The 21,497-nt window shown below is 43.6% G+C and overlaps 1 protein-coding gene across 2 annotated transcripts in view; it reads right to left on the bottom strand.

Annotated features, from left to right (window-relative positions):
- The window catches only part of LOC129709100 (oxysterol-binding protein 2-like), a 180,483-nt gene that overhangs the window by 143,618 nt on the left and 15,368 nt on the right, over positions 1-21,497 (bottom strand). For both annotated transcript variants that reach the window (XM_055655215.1, XM_055655214.1), the window contains exon 2: positions 9,834-10,042. In XM_055655215.1, the coding sequence (XP_055511190.1) occupies positions 9,834-10,042 (209 nt within the window). The remainder of the gene's footprint in view (positions 1-9,833; positions 10,043-21,497) is intronic.

Below are 21,497 nucleotides of genomic sequence, written 5' to 3'. Positions count from 1 at the left end.
TTATTTTTAGTGAGAGCAGACTATGTGATGGTTCCGCACTGCTGAGAGAGCAAACAAGTCGACTGTGTAAAGCATCGCACAGCTGTGCCAGTGCCTTGAACACTGTCCAGAACACGTGAGTGTAATGGCTAACAGTCTTCCCACAGAGACGAGAGAAGCAGTGGCAATGTGAATACAAAATTGACTAAGGAACTTTAGTTTAGTTTTGGAAGGAACTGCAGTTGCTGGTTTAAACCGAAGATAGACACATAACTCAGCGGGACAGGCAGCATCTCTGGAAAGAAAGAAAGGATCTCCAGTTCTCCAGACTGGAGAAGGGTCTCGACCCAAAACGTCACCCATTCCCTCTCTCCAGAGATGCTGCCTGTCCCGCTGTCCTACACATTGGGGACAACTTTACAATTTTTACGAAAGCCAATGAACCTACAAACTTGAACGTCTTTGGAGTGTGGGAGGAAACTGGAACACCCGGAGAAATCCCACACTTGGAAATGTAACAAACAAAAAAAAACACTATCAGACTTCAGGAGGACATGGATAAATTGCTAGCTTTGACAGTTAACAGAAGTAGGAAGATCATTAATTTTGTACAGCATAATAATATCTGGTAGATTGAACCAAGTGGTACTATATTATAGGGGAGTAGCAATCAACAGAGAATTGGAATTAACAAAGGCAAATCCATTGAAGGTAATGGGACAAATCGAGAAGAGATTTTAATGGGATATAAAGGATCTCTGGCTTCATCAACAAGCACAGTGTACAAAAGCGTACTGAACCATTACAAATCACTGGATCAAGTTTGCTTCCAGCTCAGGGCAGCTGAGTTTCGAAAGGACATTAAGACCTTGATAAAGATGCTGAGAAAATTTGCTAAAATGTAGTCGGGAAAATAGACTTGTGTTATTTGGAGAAACAGAGATTGCTGCTTTGTTCAAAACTAGTGTTTTCATTGAGTAAATATGAAATTGTTTCCAGTGCCAGAATAAAAAACACCAGAGAATGTCCGAGGAAAGAGAGGTAGGAACTGGAGCACAACACAGCAAATCATTCCAGCCTGGAACACACGGCTGATAATGGAGCTGCAAGATGATTCAACTGCAACACTTTAAAGGAAATTAACCAATAGTTGAACAACAAAATTGTTAAAATATTGAGAAAGAACAGGAGGAACAAAGGCAATGCACAATTTGCAAGAACTAAATAAAGGAAAGCCAAGATGCAGAAAGACAAATCTGCTCCTCTCCAAAGGATAGGAAGCATTTAACTTTATATAGTCACGAGCAAGCCCAGCATTAATTGTCCATCCCCAATTGCCCCGAGAACTGGTGTTAAGCCTCTTTCTTGTACTAGATGCTGTCAAGTATAGATACTCCTGTAGTATTGCTGGATAGAGAATGCCAAGCTTTAGAAGACACAAAGATGAAGGAACAGAAATATCTTTCCTAGTTAGGATCACGTGCAACTTGAAAGAAACGTTTCAGGTGGTGTTTATCCTACGAACCCGTTTAGATATTAGAGTTACAGTGCGGAAACAGGCCCTTCGGCCCACCGAGTCCATGCTGACCAGCGATCACCCCGAACACTAACACAATCCTACAAACCAGGAACAGTTTACAAAGTTTATTTTAACCCAAAGCCAATTAACCGATGAACCCGTACGTCTTTGGTGTGTAGGAGGAATCCGGAGCATCCGGAAAAAACCCACACTGTCATAGGGAGAACGTACAAACTCCAGACAACTCCATAGGGAGAACAGACAACTCCCATAGTCAGGATCGAACCCGGGTCCCCGGCGCTGTAAAGCATCAACTGTACCGTTGCACCACTGTGCCCCCCCCCCCCCCCCCCCCCCCCCCCCCGTTCTCTCGCCCTTCCAGCAGGAAGAGGCCATACGTTTGGAAATATTATCCGACAACTTGATGAGTAATGCCCCTGTCCCACTTAGGAAACCTGAACGGAAACCTCTGGAGACTTTGCGCCCCACCCAAGGTTTCCGTGCGGTTCCCGGAGGTTTTTGTCAGTCTCCCTACCTGCTTCCACTACCTGCAACCTCCGGCAACCACCTGCAACCTCCAGGAACCGAACGGAAACCTTGGGTCGGGCGCAAAGTCTCCAGAAGTTTCCATTCAGGTTTCCGAAGTGGGACAAGGGCATTACTGAATTGGAATGATGCAAGCAGAAGCCTCCACGTGGCGCATCCCTAGCAATGCCGACGACAGAAACTGCACCACAGTGACTGACTGAAGTAGCCAATTCTGCAGCCGTCACTGACCGACCGGAAAGATGTGACATAGAAGATGGCCGGACACGAGGGAGAAGAAGACTGCATTGGATTATACAGCTGATAATACACAATGCAGCCATGGAGATCCACAGAGTGAATGCTTATTCTGGTACGTGGTGAGCCAGTCCTCGAACAGACTCTTGTATCCACAGTATTCATGAATTGCCTTAGTTAACCTTCTCGTCGAAAAGTGCGGGATTCAACTTAGTCACTCACAGGGCAACACAATAATGCTGTCTGAAGAAGGGTTTTGACCCAAAACTTTGCCTATTTCCTTCGCTCCATAGATGCTGCTGCACCCGCTGAGTTTCTACAACATTTTTGTGTATCTACGATTTTCCAGCATCTGCAGTTCCTTCTTAAACACAATAATGCAGCTGGTTGAGCAACTGCCTCAGTGCCAGAGACGCAGGTTCAATCCTGACCATCGGTGATGTCTGCACGGAGCTTGTCTATTCTCCAGGCACCTCGCACACCTCAAAGACTGGTTAATTGGCCACTGTAAATGATCCCCAGTGGTACCTTCTTGAATCTGATGGGAATGCATGGGGAATAAAATGGGATTCATGTAGGCTTAATGCAAGTAGGTGGTTGATAGTCATCGTGGATTTGATGGATTGAGGGACCCGATACTGTGTTGTATTTCTTGATGATTTTATTTAAAGACGCAAAATACAACAAAAAAAGTCAACATCAATTCCCAAAGGCTGAGTTATGCTTAAATGATCTGTCAAGATTCTTGGAAAGATGGCAGAAAGATAAACAAAGATAATATATCACAGGCACAGTCTACTTAGCTGACATCTTTCCAAGAATATATCATCCATCTGAATTTAAAAACGGCCATTGATAATAGAAACACAAAATAGAAAATAACATTTTGAAGTCATAGGACAAGTAGCTGAATGGATGGCAAAATTAACTGAACATAGAAATATGAGCGTTCTTCAGATAGTAGGAAGGTGGCTGAACGCAGTGCCGACTAGAGACTATTGCAATGCAAGATCGGATTCAGGATTCAGGAATATAAAAATAGACAAAAATTGTGCAGAGAGATACAGCCCCTCTTCAGACCTACAATCACGATTCACCTGCCTCATTTCTCATCTACTTTGGATTTATGAGGTGGGGCATTTTACAGAGGAAAACCGGACAAAAATGCTGGACCCAGAGGAGGCCCACTCTGGTCACAGGGCGAATGTGCAAAGTTCTTCAGACCTACATCGACAGCACCACACCCAGAGGAGGCCCAGGATCGAACCTGGGTCTCTGGCGCTGTGAGGTAGGTAGCAGCTCCACCAGTGCCACTATGCCACCCAGCGCCTGTTTTTTTTTGCCGTCAGTGCAGAAGGGTATTGCGTTCAGTATTCAACACGCTGACCACATACATTTCACAGGCCTCTGAACGGCAACGCATATTCAAAGATCGTTTTAAAGCCGTGCCCTTTCCTAGAGGATTTGAAACACGAGGGAGCAAAGCCGTCAACAGCATGATATTTTAATCCATCAGAATAAAGAAACCTCAAGCATGCAGAATTTAAACCAGGAAGCATAAATGAGTGAGTAGTTAATATATTGTAAAAATATGGACAAAGAGTAAAGTAACAGCAAGAATTCAAAGATAAAGACTACATTGTTTTCACAACCATAATGCTAATCAAATTGCAACACTTAGCAAAGTTGAGGTCCAGGGAACTAAATAGCCTGGTCGCAGCACAGATAGGAAGTTGGCTAAAAGGCAGAAAGCAGGGAATGGTAAGTAATAGTTGTTTGACAGACAGGAGGATGGTAGATAGCACTTTGCCCAGAAGTCCATGATGGGAGTGCGGAGAAATTTTCCACACATTAATAACAAGCGGTTGAAGCAAAATTTGCAGATGATACCAGTTGACCGGGTGATAAACAGTGATGGGATCATAATAGATTGTGAGATGGAGATGAGGAGGAGTTTCTTTAGCCAGAGGATGGTGAATCTGTGGTGAATTCATTGCCATAGATGGCTGTGGAGGCCAAGTCATTGGGTATTTTTAATGCGGACATTGATAGATTCTTGATTGGAAAGGACATCAAATGTTACTGGCAGAAGGCAGGAGAATGGGGGAGAGAGGGAAAAATAGATCAGTTATGTTCGAATGGTGGAGCTGACCCGATGGGTCAAATGGCCTAATACTGCTCCTATGCCCGATGAACTTATGAAGATGGCCGAGATATTGCTGATCTCTGGTAATGGGGAGATATTGTTTTGGTGATTCCAAATCTCAAAACCAAACTTTAAGTGTGCAGAATGTTCTAGAACTACATCTACCTGCTGATACTTCAGTGGGGGCTGTTCAAAGAACCCGCTCCTTCCTCCATCATAACAAATACAATTATATCTGCTTCCATTAATTTAATCAAATCATCAGATGTTAAATGCACTTCATAAAGGCTCAAGGTCCCCTGAAGCTTTGTTCCCAGACAGCCCCTTGGCATTCTGACAGAAATTGTCAGGACACCCCCCACTAATGAGGAACTAAGTCACCCTGGCCTGTAGTGGCTACAGCAATGCACATCTTATTCAAGTCAAGCACAACGCTATGTTGTGAGGAACAGCTCAGAGTGTTACATAAGATACAGAATGGCACCCTGCACGTAGCTCTAATCCGCCACACCCCTCCATTCATTTCGTCGCGATCAACCATGTTGACCCCAAGACTCGCCACTTCCACACAGTTCCCCCGATAGTCTAATCATTGTCTATTGTCCTACAACAAGTGTAATTGCAAGGCCCAGGGTTTTATTGGTCCCCCCATCTCGCCATGCATCTCAATGAAATTCTCTGTCCCATCTAATCACAAGGACACTTCCTCAGAGAAGGTGGGGGGTTAGATTCAATACTGGATTGTTCAATAGCCCAATGTCTTCACAAAGAAGAATGAACGATGCTACCCTGGTTAATGGTATCGATTATTATCACAGAAATTGTGAGCTGAATGAAGTGACTGTCTTTATTTGCAAGCCTCCAGACCTGGTGGAGACATTTGGCTAATAACCTGCAAGTATCATGCTATGTCATGAGGAATGGCTCGGAGTGTTACATCATCAACAGGATATATATCACACTGCTGTTGCTGCCAAGTCTCCATTTATCTTGCCAAGGCAAGATCTGACATTAAGAAGTCTTCATCTTCCTCTTCTTAAGTATTCCCTTGCAATCCAGCATGATTCTTCGATTCTACACAAATGTTGTGAGTTCTGGGATGACTGATGAGGTCAAAGTGGGACCTGCAGTCTGCGCTATATGGGGCAAGAGTTGGATGGATAGTTTGTGAGCTGTTGCTCCCCTCTTGCATTTACACTTGGCTGCCCTGTACTCCCATGAAAATTACAGAAGAAACACAACTACTCAGACAGAACTCACAATGCTCATGTACTCAAGGCTCCCAACAGCATTCCACACAACCCTTATCATCTTACATTGAATCTGCTTTGTAATATTTTCAATTGTATTTTTCATGTTACTTTTTGGAAGCTGTATTCTATAACACCATTTAAAAAGACATTTAGATAGGTACGTGGATTGGAACGGTTTAAAGGGATATGGGCCAAACATAGGCAGGAGGGATTAATGTAGATGGGGCATCTTGGTCAGCATGGGCAAGTAGGCTGAAGGGCCTCATTCCAAGCTGTATGATTCTATGACTAAATTCTTTGGGTAACTGCACAATCCCATTTGGTTTAACTATGGACCATCGATAAGTGTTCAAATGAAATCCTGATGCTAATTATTTATTTCAATCTTAATGCCTGATCAGATTACAGTTTTCTTGTGCTTACGGAAAATCCTGTCATCACAGCATTTTGAATTACAAATGCGTCCCCGTCAAATCGCATCACTTTCAATGAGACACATTTGGACAAAGGACCAAGCGATTTCTATAGCCCACCGCTGTTAGCACATAGAGCACCAGGTAAAGATGTGTGTATAAAACACTGGCATTGACTGCCCTTTCTCCAACTCCTCTGTATTGTTTATTGATTAATCTTCCAATAGGTTAAACACATTAGTGCATTCTGTTTAAGGAATGACCAATAGTTACCTGTAATTTGGTTCTCTCACACAAGATAGTTAGAAGGATTGTCACAGTTTCATTTTATCCCCAAGCATTTCCTGACAGGCAGCTTTGTTGCCAGAAGCTAGCTGCACAATAGGATTAACATAGCTACAAATTTCCTCGATTTGATTCATCATTCTGTTGGATACACAAGATGCTGTGATGAACTTAAATGTTTGCGAGCTTTCTGTTACTTCAGTTCAAGTCCATAACTCCCTCAAAGTGGCAACAAAAGTAGACAGCGCAGTAAAGAAGGCATAGGGTATGCTTGCATTCATTGATCGGAGGCATGGAGTACATGAGTCAGAAAGTCATAATACAGCTTTATAGGAAGTTGATTAGCCCGTATTGTGTGCAGTTCTGGTCGCCCCGTTTTAGGAAGGACGACGGGACTTTGAAAATGGTGCAGAGGAGGTTTATGAGAATGATGCCCGAATTAGGGGGGCTTTAGCTACAGGGAGAGGTTGGACAGGCTTGGATTGTTTTCTCTGGAACGCCAAATGATGGCAGGGAGACCTGACAGAGGTGTATAAAACTATGAGAGGATAGAAAAAAAATCAAATACTAGAGGGCATATCTTTAAGGCAGGGGCAAAGTTTAAAGATATGTAGAGCAAGTATTTCTTTAATATATAGGGTCATTGAGTGCCTGGAATGTGCTGTCATTGTCGGTGGTGGTGATTGAGGCACATGTGATAGCGGCATTTAAAGATTGTTGGATCAGCACATGGATATGCAGGGATGGGTGGGATGGATTCTGTGCAGGCAGATAAGAGTTGGTCTTTGACAGATTGACTCATTTCTTCACTTCTCTTATCTAACATCTAACAGTAATGTTAGATCTGCTTTGAACATTTTCTGTAACTTATGTTTATCCAATTTATATATGGCCCATCTTGATCAACTGCAGTGGCATCTGTTTTGTATATAATGTCTCAATTCTTTTGAAAGCAAATGCCTTAACCATATAAAATGCTAACTCGTTGAGACAGAGATGTATCTGGAATTCTGGTTCAGGCTAAATACTTATCTCCCCTTACCTCCGGCAGTGAAGAACTCAAAGCAATTCCAACAGACCTGCTGTTGCGAACTGTAAGCTTCTCATTTGCTATCTTAAGCAGCTCAGGGGCTTTGATTTTATTGCCAATTTCATTTGTGTTTCAGATACGTCATTGTTTTGACAGTTCCCAGATAGTGACAACTTTTGTTGACTTTACATAATCTTCGAAATGTTCATGGTTTTGTACAAAGCAGTTTGCATGAAGCAAATGCCAATAGCGGCATGAAAGCCAACCCATGCACGGCAGCCTACATCCCTCAGCATTTCCATACCACGGGAAAAATGAGGGCATCCCTTCATCATTCATCAAGATGCTGGATTCTCTTAGGTAGACAAAAATGCTGGAGAAACTCAGCGGATGAGGCAGCATCTATGGGGTGAAGGAATAGGTGACCTTTCGGGTCGAGACACTTCCTCAGTCTGAAAAAGGGTCTCGACCCGAAACGTCACCCATTTCCTTCGCTCCATAGATGCTGCCTCACCCGCTGAATTTCTCCAGCATTTTTGTCTACCTTCTTTTTTTTTTTTAAAGGTTCGGTTATAAATCCTCAATTAAAGCTTCATCTCTAAATCTGGTTAATTTTTTGAATGTTGAAATGTACTCCCTGAAAATTAGACTCTGATGTTACTTTGATTATCTAAACAATATTATTAACACAGCAGCACCATCTAGAGACACTTACATGCCATAGCAAGGCAAATTGATGTTTGTGGGGGGAAAGTAAATCAAAATTTTTCGCATGCTAAAATTACTCACACACACACACACACACACACACACACACACACACACACACACACACACACACACACACACACACACACACACACACACACACACACACACACACACACACACACACAAGGCACACACACACACACACACACACACACACACACACACACACACACACACACACACACACACACACACACACACACACACACACACACACACACACACACACACAACAATTTACAATTTTACCAAGCCAATTAATCTACAAACCAGCACGTCATTGGAAAATTCGGAGCTTATTTGGAGGTTGCAATGTTTAATAACTTGATGGCTGTGGGGAAGAAGCTGTTCCTGAATCTGGATGTTAGAGTTTTCAGGCTCCTATATCTTCTCGTCCCTGATTATGCTGGCTGCCTTCTTGAGGCAGAGACTCCTGTAAATCCCTTCAATGGTTGGGAGATGGACTGGGAATACCTCATTTGAAAACAGTTTCTTGATAAGAGATACATAGACAGATAGCTCAACCTGTAAAACTGCTTTTTTTTTTAAAAATCCCTCCCCCCCCCATTCATAACAAAGACAGTCCCCCTTGTCCTCACCTTCCACCCCATCAGCCGCCACATACAGCACATAATTCTCCGACATTTTCCCAACCTCCAACAGCATCCCACTATTAGCCACATCTTCCCATTCCACCCCTTACTGCTTTCCACAGAGACTGTTCCCTCCACAACTCCCTGGTCAAATCGTCCCTTCCCACCCAAACCACCCCCTCCCCAGGTACTTTCCCCAGCAACCGCAGGAGATGCAACACCTGTCTCTATACCTCCCCCCTCGACTCCGTCCAAAGACCCCTACAGTCTTTTCATGTGAGGCAGAGGTTCACTTGCACCTCCTCCAACCTCACCTACTGTATCCGCTGCTCCGGGAGTGGACTCCTGTATATCGGCGAGACCAAGCGCAGGCTCACTGATCATTTCTCTGGCCGGTCTGCCTAAACCCATCTGATCTCCCGGTTGCTCAATACTTTAACTCCCCCTCCCATTCCCACACTGACCTTTCTATCCTGGGACTCCTCCATTGTCAGAGTGAGGCCCAGCGCAAGTTGGAGGAACAGCACCTCATTTTGCTTGGGTCCCTTGCACCCCAGCAGTATGAACATTGACTTCTCTAACTACAAGAAGCCATTGCTGTCCCTCTCTCTCCATCCCCTCCCCCTTCCCATTTCTCCTACCAGTCTCACTCTCCCCGACTACTTTCTATCTCTGTCCCGCCCACTCCCCAGACATCAGTCTGAAGAAGGGTCTCAACCCGAAACGTCACCCATTCCTTCTCTCCAGAGATGCTGCATGTCCCGCTGAGTTACTCCAGCATTTTGTGTCTACCTTCGATTTAAATCAACATCTGCAGTTCTTTACCAAATCCCCACTCCTCAACACCACCCTCCCACCCACCGCACTACCCCGACACATGGGTTGTAACTGCAGTCTTGTAATGTCTGAAGAATTTAGTGAAGAAGAATGCAAATTCAACCTGTGAATTTCAAATTCACATTGAATGCAGCAAAGGTATCTCTGTGCAAAGCGATTTGAAGTCAACATTATTATCAAGTAGGAGTGAGGGACATATATTAAGCATCCTGCACAGATGCTACCTGACTGATTGCTCATCATCCGAATAGCTTTGGACTTGGCCAGTTCAAGTGCCGTCACCCAGCATTGCCGCTCCACCTCCGAGCTTAGTTTCAGGTAGTACGTGCGCCCACTATCTGACAGCACAATGATGCAGGCATCCTCTACATCGATGTGGGCCGTGGCTAGGTTAATGGTGCCTCTGCACGTGTGCGCCATCTCCGCCTGGGTCCTGGGGAAAACGACAAAACAATAAAAGGCTTGGTGAATGGTCATACCAGTTACACTCAAGAGCTTTACATAGGAACATAATGATTTTAGTTACCTCCGCTTAAGCGTACAAATGTGCCCTACTGAAAATACAATCAGCAGGCTGTCTTTCACATGTTTATTATTGTTGATTATTATTTTGTTTTCCCAAATATATATTGATCACAGGCCAGAAGCTTCTTCCAACCGGTCTCACTGGGCCATGCGAGCAAACTCCTCAAACGCAGTAAGTAATGATAGGGTCAAGTGCAGTGGGATCCATCCTTATTCAAGGCATGTGTATGAATTTTCTAAGAACTAACACTGAACAAGAACAATTACTGATCTGGGAGTGTGATACAGGAAATGATACCACACTTGCCACCATGCTATCTGTACAGAAGGGTCCATTAAACGCCCAAATCTTTTGGTTTACATGTTTGATTACTTGATTACCCCTTTGATAAGCAGATGCCCTTGCAAAGGAGTTGTTGTATTCAATTAATGACTAATTGCACTTGCATTCTTTGGTGTGGTTTGAATCCTCCAACCCTTGTCCCATCCCCTCCAGCTCATCATCTTTTCCCATGAACAGTCGGATGACATCTTCCGTAGGCAACGAGTCATAAAACAATTAAAGAGCTCCATTGTTCATAAGCAGCTGCACTATCAGCGTGGCGCAGGTCCAATCGGGATCAATGCATCACCAGACCGCATTCAGGATAGCCACCAAATTCAAGCGGATGTACTGCATTATTGATGCATCCTTGGATGAGATACAAAATTGTTAGAAAATAGAATGCACGGAGTTTCTTGCCCGGAGTTGGGAAATCGAGGATCACAGGACATAGGTTCAAGGTAAAGGAAAAAAGATTTAATAGGAATCTGAGGGGTAACCTTTGCACGCAAAGGGTATGTTGGGTGTATGGAATAAGCTGCCAGAGGAGGTAGTCGACACTGGGACCATCCCAATGTTTAAGAAACAGTTAGACAGGTACATGGATAGGACAGGTTTGGAGGGATATGGACCAAGTGCAGGCAGATAGGACTAGTGTAGCTGGGACATGTTGGCCGGTGTGGGCAAGTTGGGGAGAAGGGCCTGTTTCCACACTGTATCACTATGGCTCTATGATTATGGCTCTAGAAGAGTGTCAATCATTTGTCCCTTAACCAAACCAGATTGTTTGTCATTCAGGAGTAGCACAATGAGGTGAAGCATTGTGAAATGCCATGGAGCAACATATACAACACAAAATGCCTTTGCCCATTAGCTAGCTGTGATAAACAATAAATGCAGATGTTGGTTTACACTGAAGATGTAACCAAATGAAGTAGTAACTCAGCGGGACAGGCAGCATCTCTGAAAGAATGAGTGACGTTTCAGGTCGAGGCACCTCTTCAGTCCTCTCTACACTGGATTAAAAGCTATGATCAGACTCATTTATTGTATAATTTACAATGAAATTGGAATAGATTGGGTAAATGTGCCCAATTGGGGAATAGAGAACCAGAGGACATAGGATTAAGGTGAGGGGGGGGGGGGAGGGGGGGGGGGGGGGGGGGGGGGGGGGGGGGGGATTTAATAGGAACTTGAGGGGTAACTTTTTTTACCCAAAGGGTGGTGGGTATAGTGTGATTTGATAACCTGTAATTATGTTGGTGGGACATAACGTAGTGTGTATCGTGTTTGCTGCTGAGGTTCTTGCGGAACACACTGTCGAAGAAGGTAGTTGTGGCAGATATTACCATAATATTTAAGAGACATTTGGACAGGTACATGGATAGGATAGGTTTAGAGGGTTATGGGCCAAGCATGGAAATGAGGGACTAGCGAGTTGGACCAAAGGGCCTGTTTCCATGCTGTATGGCTAAATCCACACAAGTTACTAGTCCTGGCATCTCCAAGTTGTACTCTAGGCACGACTTCAGCAAAGTCTCGGCTGCAATGCTTGTTTGCCTTTGGGGAAATTTTGTTTTGTCAGATGTGGCGTTCTATTAGTGGAAAATCTAACTTAAAACAGTGTAAGCATTTAAACAATGATACAAGATCTGCTCAACTTAAAATATCATGGCTAGAGCACCGATTTAGAATCTTGAGACAACACTTGTGGCAGACACTCGAGTACTGCACTATTAGAATGCAATGTTGGCAGTAGTGTTGTCTGTCAGGCAGCTTCTTAAAAGAGCTGATATACTCTTCAGGGAAACACTCTACACTTAGAACAATGTCATTGCCACAGTGTTTGGACAAGATGCATGGCTTAACTGGCACTGAAATAGGTGATCTGGTTCTTATCTCATTCTTGTTTGCCACAGTTTAACTCCCCTCATTGACTGCCATGTTTCTCAGAGCAACACAGTGGCCACACGTACACACTTCATTTCAACAAAGTGCCTCCGGATGGTCTTTGCGTTGAAGGTATTTGATGACCAAACTGCATTGAAATAGAGCCTTCACATGTAGCAAAATGTCACAGGGAGTAATAGCCAACACAATCTGATGCTGAGCCAGGAACAAGGATGTACAAAATAATAGACTTCTCAAAGCAGAAGATTTTAAACACTTGGAAAGGAACAAATGGGAAGGACAGAGGCAAAGAAAAAAAAATAGAAGCAAGATAAACAGGCAGACATTTTATGAAGCGAACCTTCGAGTTTATGGATTTGATCAGAGTCATTACAATCGGGGCACTAAGAAAAAAACAGATATCTCGACTCGGGACAGGGCAGTTAAAAGAGCAAATGGTCATAGCATAGAGAGTCTGAAAACAAGGATGAAATAAATGTCTGTGTGTACTTACGTAAATATAAAAAGGAACTACCTGATGTCTCAGGCAACATTTTCAGAGATAAAAACAGTTAAACATTTGAGGTAGATGACTCATCACATTGAATTACAGCATTAAACGGAAGTGTCGTTTAGCTAGAAGCCAAATGCAACTTTGTAAATACAAGACTGGCAGAGGAACAATACCAAGTGCAATTTTTGATTTACACAGTAGAATATAGGGGATAGAATGGAGGGGGGAAAAAAAGCCACAAAATGCTGGAGAAACTCAACAGGTCAGGCAGCATCTCTGAGGATTGTGGATCAGCGACGTTTCGGTTCGGGACCCTGAAGAAGGGTCATTACCCTGAACATCACCTTGGGGTAAGGACATTCACGGGAAGATTGTGTGGTGCAACAAATGAATGTGGAAGTTCAGCGGAAATTGTCAATGAGAATGTTGAACTCATTAGCACAAGGTGGGAGAAGATAATGTGAAGCAGAATGTCCAGCATGGTCTTGCAGACCAATTAGACAGATTCTTTGATGCAGGTTTGATTGAATTTATTATTAAGTGAAGTCACTGGCTATACGACCTTTGTGGTCATGTGGAGCATTTTTCAGCTCTCATGGAGCATACAAAGTTGCAACAGTCTTTGATGCAGCTTATCAGGCTCTGGGGATTTACCCACCCTTGTGTGCTCCAAGACATCCAGTACTTAATACTGACATGCTTCAGAATGAACAACACTTCCCCTCCGCATCAATTTCCTAGGAAATAGAACTGTTTGACAAGCAGCTTGGTGTAGACCAGAGTTGTCAAGCCCAGCCGTTGAATTCTGGTTTGATTAAATTCAGAGATCCCTATGTTTCTTGTTCGTCTAGTGAAAGTCAATATAAACATTTGTACAGGCACCTTGCATTTTATGCGTGTTTGATTTATGTGCTTTTCAGAAATGATGCGCTTGTTCCATTAGTACCAAAGCTTGATTTACATGCTGGTATTTTTGGAATAACCCGTTCAAATTTGCTGCTAATGCTTAATTTACACATTTTTGAATTACACGCTGCTATTCAAGCTCAAAACCCCACGTAAAACGCGGGGTGCCTGAGATTTAAGTTTACCAATTCTTTTAAAACATTAGAAAGTGCAGAAAAAGCACTTAGGTGTTGGTGAACTGATGTTCAGACATCAAATAACTTTGTTTGAATATTGTAACAGCAAGTGACCAGCCTCTTAGAAACTCGGTAATAAATCAAAACTGATCACTGCTAGAAGTTGCGTCATGTGTTGCATGCACAGATTCACTGACTTTAGAGATATAGTGTGGAAGCAGGTCCTTCGGCCGACAGAGTCTGTGCCGACCAACAATCACCCCATACACTTGCACTATTCTACACACTCAGGACAATTTACAATTTACAATTAACCTACAAACCTGTACGTCTTTGGAGTGCTGGCGGAAACCGGAGCACTCCGAGAAAATCCACGTAGTCACAGGGAGAACGTACAAACTCCGTACAGACAGCACCCGTCATCAGGATCAAACCCGGGTTTCTGGTGCTGTAAGGCAGCAACTCTACCGCTGTGCCACCGTGCTGCCCACTGGTTCTTAACGGTGTATTGGGCCGTATAGGAGGGAACTGCAGATGCTGATTTACACTGAAGATAGACACAAAATGCTGAAATAACTCAGTGGGACAGGCAGCATCTCTGGATAGAAGGAATGGGTGACATTTCAGGTAGAGACCCATCTTCAGGCTCATTGGTTGGACCAATGTCTGGAAACATTATTGCGACAGGTCGCATCGATAGTATACTTGACCACATCTTGTTAAGTAAAATTTACAAAGGGAAGTAGGAAATGTGATGGTAATAATTCAATGGAAAATATACCCAGATGGATAAACCATAATAATTACATTTAACAAGTAATCATTCAAAGCATTTCAAACAGCTAAGATCATTCAGAGTTTGTCAATGCTCATTAAACTACATAGTCAGCATCTTTTTTCAATATGCATTGTTGCTGTTAATAGGAATACCAACTGAAAACAGTTAGAGAGATCTTTGTTCAATGTGACTTTATGAAACAGGACCTCTACACTAACTCAGGACTGTCTTCACACAAGAATACATTAAACCTTGCATGGAGAAAGCAGTGGCCTTCAACATTTGCCAGACTTTGGTTTTTAAAGTCATGCAACAGTGTTCCGAGAGAACAAGAGGCATTTCGAGGAATTTAACAGAAAAAAACATTTCCTCTAGTGGGAATATTTGGAACAAGGGATACAATCATAAAAGGTCAGCACAAGACCATCGTGTAGCATTTAGGTTATGTTTAGAGATATAACGTGGAAACAGGCCCTTCAGCCCACGCCGACCAATGATAATAATAATAATAATAATATATTTTATTGCCATTGCACATATGTGCAACGAGATTTGGTATGCAGCTTCCATCCGATGTCATAACTTAAGCAACTAATAAAATTTAGATTTAGATACCCCGAGAACATGGTTTGTAAAAAGAACAGTAAAACAGTCTAAACAGTCTAAAGTGCAAATGTGTCTGTGCGATGTGATTATCCGAGGGAGACAGTTCATGGGGTTTGTGGGGCACTCAGCAGGGCCGGTTCAGAGCCGCTATAGCTCTGGGGATGAAGCTGTTCTTGAGTCTGGAGGTGCGGGCGTAGAAGGCCTTGTAACGTCTGCCGGAAGGTAGGGGTTCGAACAGTCCATTACAAGGGTGTGAGGAGTCTTTATGGATGCTGACGGCCTTCCTGCACACTAGTTCTATCCTACACTAGTTCGATCCTACACTCTGGGCACAATTTACAGAAGCCAATTAACCTATACACCCGCACGTCTTTGGATCGTGGGAGGAAACCAGACCAAGCCTATGTGGTCACAGGGAGAACATATAAGCTCCATACAGATGGTACCCACAGTCTGGATCGAACTGGCGCTGTAAGGCAGCAACTCTACCACTGCATCTCTGTGCCATCCAAAATCTGTGGAAATTTAGAATGCACTCCTTCCAAATGACTGCAAATACTGGGTCAAGTGAAATTTGCAAAACCGAGTCAAATGAGACAAGGCAATTTGGATCAAAAACAGAAAAAGAATATGGAAGAGAGTTCAGCCACAATGTAATTAAACAGTAGAACACTCTCACAGGGCTATCCCTGAACTCACAATGGGTAGAATGAACCGGGAGGTGGAGATCGTAAACCAGATACTGATGACAATTCTGAAATGAAACAAAGGGAACATCAGAACAACATGCCTAATCAAATGACACCATCCAAGTTGAAGTTAATATTGATCAGTCCAAATGGTGCTGAATTTGGAATAGGTTTTTAAAAAGCAACACATCGGTAATTAACACCCCAGAGAGGAGAATTCAATGTCCCCTCTTTGATCCTGCTCCCTTCTCGTCACACAAGAGCAACCATCAATATATTCAGAAGGACAATTGTGCCGAATACTATTACTAATGGTTTCAACTTAAGCTGCCTTTGGCTTCGGTTCCCGAGCATAAATAACGATGGCACAACGCACTAGAGGTCCAGCTTACTGCAGAGAACAAATACTATTTTCTTTTAAATACAATCCCAAGCCTCTGGCATAGCAGAGGAAAGTTATTACATACCTTCCTAAGGGCAAGGATGAATGAAATGACTTGAGATCGTCACCTGTCTACAGTCATCCCACAGCTGCTCAGCTCAAGAGCTGACCATTCTTCCCAGTTGCACAACAAATCACAAATGGGACGAAGGTGGAGTGTTGATGGCGAGGAGATAAATATGACTTCCTGCCAAAATCCAAAGAAAACTTAAAGGGAAGACAGACACAAAATGCTGGAGTAAATCAGCGGGACAGGCAGCATCTCTGAAGGGAAGGAATGGGTTACGTTTTGGGTCGAGACTCTTCTTCTTCTGAAGGGTCTCGACCCGAAACGTCACCTGTTCTATGTCCTGCTGAGTTACTCCAGCATTTTGTGTCTATCTTCGGTTTAAAACCTGCATCTGCAGTTCCTTCCTACAAATTCTGAAGGGGTTTGTTTTGCATTCTCTTACCTCCTCCTGAAAATTGCACGATGATTAGACTGTGGTATTTGACAATGGTCATCGTTAATAGACATTTTTCAAAAGTGGACATCACCACCGAGTTTTAATTTCCCAAAGGCCACCCAACTGCACTTTCTAGTTGGATCTCTGGACAATCAAAAGTGTTACAACTCCTGCGGTTGCAGGGGGGTAAGGTATCGGGGGGGTCGGGAGGGATGAGAAGGGTTTGCCTAACCATGAAGTCGGAAGGCTGTCTGATGAGTACTCCAACCATGAATTTATTTGTTACAGAGTTCGCAACTAGATTCTGCCTTCGATGCTGTCTGACCTGTCCAACCCCTCCTGAGCTACTCCAGCACAAAGTTTCTGGGTTACACAAAAAAAGCTGGAGAAACTCAGCGGGTGCAGCAGCAAAGCGAAGGAAATAGGCATTTATTCTTCAGATTCTGGGGCGTTCGTCAACAGTCAGATTCTGCCTTCGATGCTTGAGAGGAAACAATCCAAGATTGTCCAACCCCTCCTGTTTGCTTGCATTTCAAAGAGAGAGGAGCCATGATTCAAACATCCAACCTTTCCTGTTACTTCACAGAAAATAAGCAAGTCCCCGAGCTAAGCTTGGCTGGATGAGTTAGTTGTGATAAACACTGCTACCTAACAAGCTCTTCTCGCGAGCAATGACATGGCCTTCATCAAAGCTCTGTTGATAATGGCTATCGAGCACCCACTGTACATGGGAGAGCAAGACTCATCTTTACTCTTAATTTGTTTTTCTCTCTTACTGGCCAGCCTGTCACATAACTCACTTAACATCAAGGTAGCCAATTGCTCTCAATGTGAGAAGCTATTATTAAAGATACTTACTTTAAGAGAAAATAAATAAATAAAGGTAACTCGGCATAGCATAACATGGTTTTGTGGTAGTAAAATCACAATTCACAAATTTAGGGCATCCTTTGAATAAGTGACCTGTTCTGTGAATCAAGGAGAGTCAGTGTATGTATGCAAATTTACAGAAAGCATTTGAGTCAAGAGTGTTACATTGTCATATGTTCCGAAACCTTGGAGTGCACCTTGATAACAAACTGGACTGGTCTGTCAACTCTAACTCCCTCTACAAAAAAGGGCAGAGCAGACTCTTTTTCCTCAGAAGGCTCAAATCCTTCCATGTGTGTAGTGATATGCTGCACATGTTTTACAACACTGTAGTTGCAAGTGTTATTTTCTACACTGTTGTCTGCTGGGGCAATAGCATTAGTGAAAAAAACAACAAGAAGCTGGACAAACTGGTCAAACGAGCTAGCTGAGTGCTGGAGGGGAGAGTAGACTCTGGGATGGATGTGCTCAGGTGTATGAGGCACAAGGTGCAGGTCATCCTGAAAAACCCCGGGCATCCCCTCCATGTAATTCTGGAGAGTCAAAAGAGCACTCGGAACAACAACTGGCTCCTCTCCCTGCCCTGTAGAATGGAGCGGTTCAGGAGATCCTTCACCCCTGCAGCCATTAGATTTTATAATTCGGACCGCTAGGCTGTAGGGGGATGCATTTTTGCAATTTTTAATTTTTAATTGTTAATTATTGGTCTTTTTAAGTATTTATTGCTCTCAGGTTGTGTCCACAGTGTATTCTATGTATTTTCTGTCTGAGTTCGTTTTGAATCTGTGGGTTTGTTGGTTGGGGGCTTCTGGACATCTGAATTTCCTTGAGGGGATCAATAAAGTATTTATTATTATTATTATAATTAATAGTGAAAAGTAAAAAAATAATTCCCCCCAAGTCTATATAGTTTGGAGCCTATTTGGAGGTTGTAGTGTTTATTAGCCTGATGGCTGAAGAGAAGAAGCTGCTCCTGGACGTTACAGTTTTCAGACCCCTACACCTTCTTCCCGATAGCAGGAGTAAAATGAGAGTGTGACTAGGGTGGTGTGGGTCTCTGATGATGCTGGCTGCCTTTTCGAGACAGCCACTCTTGTAGAAGCCGACGATGGAGGGGAGGTCAGTAGCCGTGATGGACTGGGCAGCATTCACCACTTTTTGCAATCTTCTTCGTTCCTGGGTGTTTGTGTTGCCGAACCAGGCCGTGATGCAACCAGATGAAGAGAGTGTGGCTGTGCAGGTCTCTGATGATGCCCGCTGACTCATCAGAAAGCATTGCAAAGATCACAGTGAGAAATGCAGCTCACGATGTCGAAGTTAATATTTGGTGTGGATAGAGGAATAGTTGGCTAATAGGAACCCGAGTAAATGTTTATGGGTCTTTTACTTGTTGGTGGGGTGGAAGATTGCAACCTTCACGTGGTCTGCCCTGTTTCGACTAATGCAATCAACTCGACGTGCACAAACAGAACATCAAATAGAACAAGTTGTCCTACAACTTTAGGCTGTGCACGCCACACGAAAGAAGAAGAACTTGTTGGAAACATGTAACAAGTTCATTTTAGTTTAGAGATACAGCGCGGGAACAGGCCCTTCCGCCCACCGGGTCCGCGCCAACCAGCGATCCCCGCACAGTAACACTCTCCTACACACACTATTCCCATTTACCAAGCCAATTTACCTACATTTACATACATGTACATCTTTGGAGTGTGGGAGGGAAACCAAAGATCTCGGAGAAAACCCATGCAGGTCATGGGGAGAACGTGCAAACTCCGTACAGACAGCACCCGTGGTCGGGATCGAACCTGGGTCTCCGGCGCTGCAAGCACTGTAAGGCAGTAACTCTACCGCTGCACTGCCGTGCCACCCAAAGCTGGAATTTTGGCAAGAAGAATAAAATGGTTGTCGCGCTGAGGTGCAGAGGGATCTGCGTGGCCAAGTGCATGATTTGCAGCAGGTTAGATACGCCAGATAATAGGATAGCTAACAGAATGTGATGATATATTGCTGGGAGAACAGAAAATAAAAGTAGGGAGATTATCCATCAGTTACACAGGACATCAGGAGTATCTTTTACAGTAACGGAAGGTGTTTGAAAAGTTTAGTAGACTAGGGCGGCACGGTGGCGCAGTGGTAGAGCTACTGCCTTACAGCGCCAGAGTCCCGGGTTCGATCCTGACCACGGGTGCTTGTCTGTACGGATTATGTGCGTTCTCTCCGTGTCCTGCGTGGGTTTTCTCAGAGGTCTTTGTTTTCCTCTCACACTCCAAAGACGTACAGGTAAGTTCATTGGCATGGTGTAAATGTAAAATTGTCCCTAGTGTGTGTGTAGGGTAGTGTCAATGCGTGGGGATTACTGGTCGGTGCAGGCTCGGTGGGCCGAAGGGCCTGTTTCCGCACTTTCTGGGAAAGGTTAGATGGGCTAGGTTTACATTTGCTTGTGGTTAGAGGTGCCATAATTAAACATACAAGACACTGAGGGGTCTTGACAGGGTGGACTTGGAGAAGATGTTTCCTCTTGTGGGAGAATCATGATCTAATTGCCATTATTTAAAAATAAAGGGTCATGCATTTAAGACAGCGATGAGCCAAAATGTTTTTATCCAAATAGGTCATTGGAACTCTTTTCCTCAAAGGGCAGTGGTGGCTGAGTCTTTGAACATTTTTATGATGGACTTGAGGCAGAAAGGTCCTTAATAAGCAAGGGAATTAAACATTACCATTGACAGTTGGGAATATGCAGTTGAGTTGACAATCAGGTCAGTCGTGATCTTGTTGCATGGATACCATACCGAAGTGGCTAATTCCTGAACCTAATTTAAATGCCATAAAAACCAAATTTTTGAAGATCTTTGATAAATATAGGTTTGAAAATACTGTCAACCCTCAGTATTTCCCACATCATGCCTCAAATGACACATATCCTGTAATCCTCGACTCCAAACCGATAGTTAATATTCTTATTTTAGAATCCATCACTTTTGTTGAGCAACTTTTATGCAGAGAATAATCTGGAGTGACCCAACTTTCCCAAAATATGTTATATTTCACATATAAAATACAGCTTGTTGCCATATAATATTGTGCCCTGGTCTTGAAGGGGAGGATGCTCCTCAAACTGCGGAGCATCTTGGACAATACAGCTCACCCCCTCCATGACACACTGGTCAACCTGAGGAGCACCTTCAGCAACAGACTGGTTCCACCAAGTTGCAGGACAGAACGCCACATGAGATCCTTCTTCCCTGTGGCTATCAAACTGTACAACTCCTCCCCCTTCTGTCGTGGGGTAGACCGACTCCCCTCCACCCCCTCCTCAAATCTTTGCACATCCCCAATCCTTTCCACTCGTCACTTTAATTTCATCTTTCATGTATCTTGTGTTTTATGACTGTTGGCAGATCAATTTCCCTCCTGGGATAAAGAAATTTCAATCAATCAATCAACAATATAGATACCTGTTCACAGTCCCTGAAGGTCCAAGTCCCAAATGTCCGTCAGACACATTCTTAGGGGATAAACTTTTCCAAAAATTAGATTAGGTCAACCATAGGTGGCAAATCCCCACAACTGATCATTTATGCCCCACTGGGCTGGTGGAGCAATAGAAGAATTTATTGCTTGTCATGCCTACTGCACCAGTGAATGGTGCCGTCTCAGTACACACAAAGCATCACAGTCCCCACGGAACAAAGAACGTTCTGTTTGTGACTAACTTCTG

The sequence above is a fragment of the Leucoraja erinacea genome, chromosome 25, assembly GCF_028641065.1.
Source record: "Leucoraja erinacea ecotype New England chromosome 25, Leri_hhj_1, whole genome shotgun sequence".
In the NCBI taxonomy this organism is placed as follows: Eukaryota; Metazoa; Chordata; class Chondrichthyes; order Rajiformes; family Rajidae; genus Leucoraja; species Leucoraja erinaceus.
Note: the sequence above shows the minus strand (reverse complement) of the source record. Positions and strands in the feature narration are given on the sequence as shown.